At 42.2% G+C, this 9,935-nt stretch overlaps 1 protein-coding gene across 1 annotated transcript; it reads left to right on the forward strand.

Annotated features, from left to right (window-relative positions):
* Positions 1-1,414: 1,414 nt before the first annotated feature.
* Positions 1,415-9,642, forward strand: LOC106695876 (probable E3 ubiquitin-protein ligase HERC6; the record flags this gene model as incomplete). Its single annotated transcript, XM_014450831.1, has 4 exons — positions 1,415-1,528; positions 1,842-1,949; positions 7,338-7,463; positions 9,499-9,642. Coding segments are annotated over 4 exons (492 nt in total), but the record flags the coding sequence as incomplete, so codon positions are not given.
* Between the last annotated feature and the right edge of the window lie 293 nt (positions 9,643-9,935).

A 9,935-nucleotide genomic window follows, 5' to 3' on the forward strand; every position in this document is an offset into this window, starting at 1 on the left:
GACCTCTCTCTTACCCATCTCTGTGTGATGTGTACTCTTTGTTTCCAATATTGGTTATTTGCTTTCTTTTTTTCTGGATCAGTTTTACCAGGAAGCTGGGGGGTCTTTTATTGTTGTGTACTTATTAATTTAAATTATGGTTACATTCAATATTATTCTGTGTTAGATTCAGATATACAGCAAAGTGCTTAGAAAAAGAGGGACTTTACAGAGTGGGTCCTCCACCCCCCCCCAAGTACCCAAGAACCAACCATTTTATTTGTTGATCCTCTCTCCTGTACATCTACATCTGGGTTTTCTCTTCCTAATTTATGTTCTTTGATTCTTTATTTCCTGCCTCCCATATTTTGAATTCATTTGATTTGATGGAGCTTTATTTTGATTATTGATTTGCCAACATGTCTTCTTCTGAAAGGCCTTCTTGAACCTTTAATTCCTTCTCCAAAGAGAAACTGTATCCCAGATGCCTGATTACTTGTTGTTTTCACCTACCAGAGCATGGATCACCAGTTGGCTGTTTATGCCCATGGGCAGCTTACTGAAACATATCCACACTCACTTGTCTACATATTGTCTATGACTGTTTTGTGCTATAAAATGTCAGGGTTGAATAGCTGCAGCAGAGACTGTATGGCCCCAATCCCAAAATTTTTACTATCCAGAATTAAGAAAGGGTTTGCTAACTATTATACAAGACAGTAAGCTTCATGTAAGCTAGGACAATTTTTACCTTATGTTTTGTCCCACAACTGGCAAATAGTATGCACTACATTATTATTCATTAATTAATGGAAAAAGGGCTGAATTTTTATGGTGCAAATTTTATTCTCAAGATCTGGGAACTGTTTCCAGAAAACCTGTGCCCTAAGAATTGCTGTACTATCTCCACTGCCAATTGGAGAAATTACAGATCTAAAAAATGAAAGTTTCATAGAATTCTACTTCATCATTAATAAAGGCATTTTGTTTATAGAGCTCTATTCTGATTACCTATGTAATAGCTCTCTCTCTCTCATATAGATATGTGTGTGTGTGTGTTCTTAGATTCATATATATATATATATATATATATATATATATATATATATATATCCCATTGCACGAAATTTGTGCATGGGGGGTGTGTCCCTCGGCCCAGCCTGCACCCTCTCCAATCTGGTACATCTCTCTCACAATCCAGGACTGCTGGCTCCTAACCGCTCACCTGCTTGCCTGCCTGATTGCCCTTAACTGCCCTCCCCTGTCAGCCTGGTCACCCCTGTCCTCCCCTGCAGGACTGGTTCCCCCCAGCTGCCCTCCTCTGCCAGCCATCTTGTGTATTGGAGTGATGGTCAATTTGCATATTACTCTTTTATTAGAAGATTACATCATTCGTTAGTAGAAAATGATATTCACAGGTCATATTCTCTTTAAGGTAAACAAAGCTACTTGTCAACTACCAGAGAATACTTTCATCATAAATGAACTCTCCAGTAAGTTGAACTTTATTGAAGAAAGAAAAATAATGTTCCAGAGAGATAACTACCTGGTAAGAGTAACATTTTCACTTCTGAGTGGAAATACCAAGAGGGCTCTGAATATTTTCATACTTTAAGGGGGGACACATTAGTAGCTATGTAGGTATGTAGGCAGGGAATATACTAAACTAGATAATCAGTGAAAACTTAAACATCTTTTACTCACAAAACAAATGCATTTTCTTAGAAATTTGTTTCTAAGTAATTTGGATTTTTAAAAACAGATTCTAGAAAAATATAGAAAGAAATAATTTAAGGTGATGAAGTAAAGGAATGACATTTTTCTCTGCTTTTAATGATCAAAACTATCTGTTTGTTTCTTAGATAACTGCAGGAAACTTCAGTCCCATTATTTTCAGTGAATTTCCATTTATCTTTAATTTGCTATCCAAAATTAAATTATGGCAAGCTGATTCCTTTTTGAAAAAACTGGTATGTATGCCTTACATTTTTATTATGTAAAATTTCAAACATATACAAAATAGAAATAATGGTGTAATGAATCCCATCACAAAGTTTTAGCAGTCATCAACATTTTGCTACACTTTTATTTACTATTATTGTTGTTTTTGTAGTTGTTAGTATTTTTGCTGAATTATTTTAAAGCAAATCCTAGGCCCACTTTCTTTTCTCCTCTCCATACTTCAGGGCAATATTTTTGGTTGTTTCACTCTTATTCATGCTGAGATTCATCAGTGGGTTCAGTTGGTGACCACATGGTATTTCCATTGTAATATTTCCCATTAATCTTTTATTTAATTACTAGAGCCCCGGTGCATGAAATTCGTGCACTGGGGTGGGGGGTCCTTCAGCCTGGCCTGCACCCTCTCCAATCTGGGACCCCTCGAGGGATGTCCGACTACCAGTTTAGGCCTGATCCCTGGTGGGGCTCTGGGATCAATTGCAGAGCAGAGGGATGCCCTTCCCACCCAGCCTGGGCTCTGCCATTCATTGCCACCCACAGGGAGGCCCTGCCCACCCTACCAGGGCTCTGTGATCAATGCTGTGCAGAGGGAGACCTTTCCCACCAGGCCAGGCTCTGCCATTGATCCCCGCCCACAGGAAGGCCCTGCCCACCCAGCCTGGCCTCTGCCATACATCACTGCCCACAGGGAGGTCCTGCCTGTCCTGCCCACCCTGCCAGGGCACTGTGATCAATGCTACGCAGAGGGAGGCCCTGCCCACCCTGCCAGGGCTCTGTGATGGGCCCTCCCAGCTGTGGCGGCTTGCATCGGCCCTCACAGCCGCGGCTTTGTCCAGAAGGACGTCTGGAACACGTTTGGTCTAATTAGCATATTACCCTTTTATTAGTATAGATTTTATCCATTGTTTTGGTTGAAGTTTGAAAAACAGCAACATTTCTAATATTATCATTTCTTCCAAAGTTATGAACTACAAAGAACTTTTACTTTTTTAACTTTTTTACTTTTTATGTAAAGAACTTTTCCTCATCAATGAGGGCTCTTTGGCTTCCCTGAAAAATCATCCATATAAGAAGGCAGACTAATGCTTAATCCTTTTCCATGCATAGTAGTTGTACCAATTTATGTTACCACCAGCAATGCATGAAATGCCCCTTTACATTATAACCAATGCAGTGTTACTAAGCAGTGTTCCAATTCGATGGGTTAGCCCTGATATTCCAATTTAATTTTTTTAAAAATTATGTTTTTTATTGTTTCAGAGAGAGGAAGGGAAAGGGAGAGAGAGAGAGAGAAACATCAATGATAAGAGAGAATCACTGATTGGCTGCCCCCTGCACGCCCCCCACTGGGGATCAAGCTTGCAACCCAGGCATGTGCCCTGACCAGGAATCAACCTCTTGGTTCATGGGTCAATGCTCAACCACTGAGCAACACCAGTCAGCTCAATTTAATTTTAATTTATGGTTCTCATCTATATATATAAAAAGCCTAAGTGACTGTTACGACCCAAATGACTGCAACAACCGGTCCACCAGTCACTATGATGTGCACTGACCACCAGAGGGCAGACGCTCAACACAGGAGACTGCCGCCTGGTGGTCAGTGCACTCCCATAGCCAATCTCCCTCGCCCAGCCACTGGTCCCTCCCTGCGACCAGCCAACCTTCCATGGTCCCTCCCCCCAGCCGGCTGCCCCAATTGACCCCGATAGAGGCTGGCCAGCCAACCTGTGGTCCCTCCACCTGTTGCTTCCCCCAGCCGGCAGGCCCCAATTGCCCTGGCCCTGATCAGCCTGGCCCCAATCGAGACTGGGCGAGATGGCCCTGATCGGCCCTGATCACCAGCCAGGCCTAGGGACCTCACCCATGCACGAATTCATGCACCCGTCCTCTAGTTATTATATAATGGCTGCAGCCTCACTTTCTTCAGCTAATAACCATTGTTTTCCTACTATGAGCAATACTGAAATGATCAAATAAATGCTCTTTTTCTCTCTATCCAGTTTTAGTGACTATACTAAGTTCTTAGTTGTTACTCTTTGGATTATCATATCTGTTTATGAGTCTTGGAGCTTGACCCCTGGCCGGGTAGCTCAGTTGATTAGAGCATCATCTCGATAGTCCAAGATTGTGGGTTTGATCCCCGGTCGTGGCATATACAAGGAGCAGTCAATGAATGAATAAATAAGTGGAACAACAAATCAATGTTTCTCTCTCTCTCTCTCTCTCTCTCTCTCTCTCTCTCTCTCTCCCCACCCCATTCTATCTCTCTAAAATCAATAAATAACAATTTCTTTAAAAGTCTTGGAGCTTGATTTATAAGCCCCAACTGATATTCTTTTATTCCCAGTGAATTTATTCTGTCTTCCATTTATTCCCTTCCTTCCATTCTTTTTCTGCAAGTTGTATTATTCCCACAAAACACTTACATGGTATTTTGTCTCTCTTGTCACCGTCAGCCTTAGTTTTCAGTTATATTCACCACATGCCCAGACATTATGCTAAAGATTTTCCAAACATTTTTTGATCACTGAAGTTTGTTTTCTAGGCCATTCCTCAGGAAAGGTTCGTATCTATTTTCTATGATGTTTATAGAAAGACTATAAGAGCCCTAGCAGGTTTGGCTCAGTGAATAGAGCGTTGGCCTGCGGACCAAAAGGTCCCAGGATCAATTCTAGTCAAAGGCATGTATCTTGGTTGCAGGCTCCTCCCCAGCCCAGGAGGAAACCAATTGATGTGTTTCTCTCACATCGATGTTTCTCTCTGTCTTTCCCTCTCTCTTCTACTCTCCCTAAAATTCAAAGGAAAAATATCCTTGGGTGAGGATTAACAAAAGAAAAAAGAAAAAAACTAAGACTATAAGACAGACTTTAACGACTTAAAGGAATCAGAAACATACCCATTACTTTTGCTAATAATTCAAAGGAGATGGGCCATGTAAGTGAAAAGTCTGGGACATCACATGCACAAAAGGAGTCATTTCAGTAATAAAATATTTCCTTTTCATTCCCTATTAGTTATAGAGCTTATATGACATTTTCCAATGGGCCATGCCTGATAAATCCATAAACACCACATCCTATATAATAAAAGCCTAATATGCAAATCCACCAAATGGCAGAAGGACGGGTTGGCAGGGGGCAGGGCGGGGCCGGTGAGAGGGCAGCACCAGGTCAGCCAAGACAGGTGTCAGCAGGCGGAGGAAGGAGACGGCGATAGGGGGTGGCAGTGACCAGCGGCGGTGGAGGGGTGATCGGGGGGCAGGGCCAGCTGCTTGATGGCCGGCGCTGTCCCCGATCGTCGTGCTGGTCGCCTCCCACAGAGGGAGGCCAGACTGCAGCTTAGGCATCCCCTGAGGGCTCCCGGACTAAAGGAGCAGGCTGGACTGAGGGACACTCCCCCCAAGTGCACAAATTTTCATGCACCAGTCCTCTAGTTTATTTATAATACTCAACCTAGAGGGACAAAGTACTTCCTGCTAAAAGCATTCCATAGTTAAGGACTCTCCCTTTAGTTACTGTTATTAGTGTCTATCATCAGATTGACTTGGTCATCTCTTCTGGTTCCCAGCCACCTCTTGTTTTTTTGTTTTTTTTTTTCAATTTTCCTGACATTCCTGGTAATGGGAGAAAATAGATTAAATCTTTCCTTCCCTAACCTAACTTTCCCTTAAGTTCCCTTTAAGCAAATCTTTCTCTCTACATTATTTTCTTCTATAGAAATTTTCTGTCTAACCTGTCTGCTCTGTTAGTGAGGGCTGAGTGCATAGCGTACCCAGGCAAGTTATATACTATGAAGGGTTGGGAAATGTTTGAGGACAAGAAAATTCTTAGTTGTAGTTGTCATGGGTGAAATCACAAAGCAGGTTCCACAATCCTGTCCTCCAGAGGAGAGATGATGGACTTAGTCAAAATTGTAAGCTCCCAACTAGATTATCAATCCAAATGCACAAATGTAGAAATGGGAAACCAATACATGGAGAATGGGAGTAGAGAGACTGGAAAATAAGATACACAGGTTTCAAGTCCAATTCTTGGGAAGGCTAAAGAAGCCTGGGCAACAGCAGGACGCATACACCTTTCCCTGCTATAGTCAGTGCAGGGTATTGCTGGCCCTCCCTGTCACTCAGAGCCACGGGACATGTAGCTTAGCAGTCAGTATTCCTGAAGAGTCTGCAGATTCCAAGGCCACAGGAGGAGATGACCCACCACCAGAAAGGACTAGAAATGGCATTTTTCCATCTCCCTACAAATACGGAGCTTCTTGTTTTGTTTCTTTTTAAATATATATTTTTTAATATATTTTTATTGATTTCAGAGAAGAAGGGAGAGGGAGAGAGAGATAGAAACATCGATGATGGCTGCTTCCTGCACACCCCCTACTGGGGATCGAGCCCACAACCCGGGCATGTGCCCTTGACGGGAATTGAACCCGGGACTTTTCAGTCCGCAGGCCGACGCTCTAGCCACTGAGCCAAGCCAGGTAGGGCTGTGGAGCTTCTTTACAACAAAGATCTTAGGGAAAAACCAGAAGAATCTAGTGGAATCACATATAAGTTCTCAGTATACAGTGGTAGCAGAGATCTGGGACAGGGCTTTCCCAAGCCCAGAGCCATATGCATGCACTTCTCTGAGTAGCTTATAGAGTGCTAATATGGGCAACCACACGGTCTGGAAACCTGGACTAGGATAGTTATTATCCACCTGTCTTGCTGTCACAATAGTGGCATTGGTTTATGAATCCTAAATACTCCTTTATTGTCCTTGTGATATAGCAAAAGTCCAAGAGGAAGGTTAAAGGTCAAAGCAAGGATAGTAATTCCAACACTAGATTTCTATTCCCAGGGAGTTCAGCAGAAACAAGAGCAGGGAGCTGAAATGGTGAGGGCATGTTGAGAATTTAGAAGAGCTTAATGGAGGTACTATGTAGGGTAACAGAGAACACTTTTCTTTGAGCAAGTCTTTCCTCTAGTCTGTTCCCTACATCTCACATTATCCCTGAGCTTCTAACCTGCCCTTATATTCTTGAGGATTATTGTGCTAACACTCTTCTTCTCAAAAACTGGTGGGAGAATGTCTCTGCATGGTGAACACCACTATTGCTTCTAAGGATCATGTTTACTAAAATAAGTGATCAGAGATAGCTTTTAATTACTTAGCTGTACATCCACGATGATTCATCCCCTGTACAAAATTCCTGGATAGCACAGTCTCACAGATTCTACCACCTTTTTATCTTCCATAGTGTACATATGATGCTCTTTTCTTAAATAATTACAATATGACCATATATGGCAATAGTAGGCATAATTGTATGTTACACAAAATGGGTTTATCTGAAATGTTAAATATTTCCTAATATTCCAGTGAAGATTCCTAAAATATTTCTTTTTCCAGGGGTCACAAATTACACATATGTTTTCACCCCAATTTTTACTTCAAGTCAGACGAAGTCACCTAGTTGATGATGCTCTGCGTCAATTAGACCAAGCTGCAGTCACTGACCTTCGGAAAGAATTGGCGGTACGGTAAAAAGTCTCATTGGACATTTTACTACTGTGGGAGAGAAGCAGTTATTTAATGTAGCAAAGGAAGAGCCTGCATTTGCAACTATACTTATCAGCCTTATGATTTCCAGAATTCCTTGCTTACCCTTCAGAGAAAAGCAATGGGACATTTCATTGAACATTGGGATTATAAATTAACTAGTTACCTATGGCTATAATGAACCATCCCAAAGCTTAATGACTGAAAATAACAATACTTTATCTGCAGTTCAGTAGAAGATCTCCTGATTTAGGGTGAACTTATCTGGGCGGCTTTGCAGATTCTGTATGCACCTGTTGACATGTTTGGGAGTTGGCTAGGGATGGACTGAGCTAGGCTAGGCCTGTCTGAGGAAGTTTGGCTCTGCTTCCTGTTTTTCATCTTCTTCCTGGGACCAGCAAGATGTTCTTCTCACAACAGTGCCAGAGGTACAAAATAACAAGCCCAGTCACACAACAGACATTGCTTTAGTCAAAGCAAGTCCCATGGCTGAACCCACATCAAGAGCTGGTGAAATATACTCAGCCTCTTTAAAGGGCGGAACTGCAAAGTCACATGCAAAAGACTTGGTTCAAGGAGGGGCGAAGAATTGGGGCTGTCAGTGCAATCCACAAGCAGCAGGTGGAGCAGACACTTTTCCTACATTCTGGCTCTACTTTTAGCTATAGAACTTCCACTACTATATTGGTTCTAACTATCCTTCACTTCACCCTTTGTGGGCACCTGTAGGAATTTTATTGTGTGGTACCTCAGATTATTAGCCTTATTGAGGCTATAAAATAATGACTAACTCTAGATTCGAGCTGGAGTCCGTTCAGAAAGAAGTGGATTTTCTCGATATCAGCCGTGAGGGGAAGATTTGGGTTCTCAGAGAAGAAACCAGAACCTGGAGGGTTAGACTCACACAGGAGAGGGATATTTCTCAGCATGGGACTCCAATGGGAAACAAAATATTTTATAAGCCAGACTTTCTAGTTGTATGTCTCCCTCTGTACCTACTCTCCTTTAAATCTTGATTATGAGGAAATGAACTGAAAATGATTCTGCTACAGGAGATGACAAAGAGGTAAGAAGGTAAGAGAGATCTGATAAAAATATAGACCCTGAGCAAAGCAAGGCTGTCAAGGCCCATTATGAGTGTGTCCTGACCACGACAGAGGCAGACTTGCTAGGGTCAACACTCAACCACTGAGAAAGGAGAAAATCGGAAGTAAGCTTAATTCGTTATTGGGATATCCAGATGGAATGAGAGGCAGGCCCTTGGAGATGACCGTCTAGGGCCAAGGAATCAGTTGACCAAAGTGGCAATAGATAAGATCTTCCAGGCAAAAAGAGAACTCTTAGTCAAGCTTACTGATGCTTGTATTAGAAAGATAAAAAGAAATTATCCAGGAAAGGAAGTAGAGAGGGAGTCGTTAGAGAGGAAAGCTGGGAGTGCACTCGGCCACAAAGTTCAATACTGGACTTTAGAAAAGAGGGACCAGTTCATATTGATCTCCCACACAAGGGATATGGGCAGTTAGGGCTCATGGTTCCTGGAAGGATGCTAGGCCCAGGCAGGCTGGAAGGGCTGTTTATCAAAAGTCCTAAAGAGGGGAGAGGTAGGAGAAATTAAATAGTTGTTGATTGGGCCAAAGCTGTAAAGTCTGAATGATGCAATGAAGACAGATAACAAGATAGAAGAATCAGGGGATTTAGTGGCCCAGAGGATTAAAGCATATCAAAATTTGGTTTAAGACGCTGGTCAACATAATTGGTGAATGCTAAGTCTTGCTAGCATCCCCTTCACTTGGTTCATGGCAGTGTAAAAGCCCCATGCACACAGTATACAATAATCGGATAATAAAAAGGTTCATGGCAGCTGCTGCTCAGGAGCAAATTGAGGGAGAACAGATTGCAGTGAAGTAAGAGATGTGGGATTCTGGGAATTCTGGTGACTGCAGGAGGTTTGAAACTTTTCTACAAAAGGTCAAGGCATTACATTTTAACTGGGAGTGTTCTCTTTCCTCAGATTGAATTTATTAACGAAATAAGTTCTGTGGGCTATGGGGTAAAGTCCGAGTTCTTCTACTTCATATTTCAAGAGATGACCAAGACAGAATATGGAATGTTCATGTATCCTGAAGAGGGTTCCTACATGTGGTTTCCTATCAGTGTAAGTCTTTTATTTATTTTCTTATTTTTTTTTCCAGAACAGAAAATGTATACCATCTATTACAACATGAGAACCATACATAATCATGTAAAATTAGGTCCTGGACAGTGGGGCTGAGTTGATTGGAGTATCATCCATGCACTGGAAAGTCATGGATTTGATTCCCAGTCAGGGGCCATACCTAGGTTGTGGGTGCCAGCCAAGTTGAGGCATGGTCAGGCATGTATGGGAGGCAACTAACCCAATCCATGTTATCTCTTTCACATTGATGTCTCTCCCTCCTTTTCTCCCTC

This window comes from Myotis lucifugus, unplaced genomic scaffold, assembly GCF_000147115.1.
Source record: "Myotis lucifugus unplaced genomic scaffold, Myoluc2.0 scaffold_4104, whole genome shotgun sequence".
Taxonomy (NCBI): Eukaryota; Metazoa; Chordata; class Mammalia; order Chiroptera; family Vespertilionidae; genus Myotis; species Myotis lucifugus.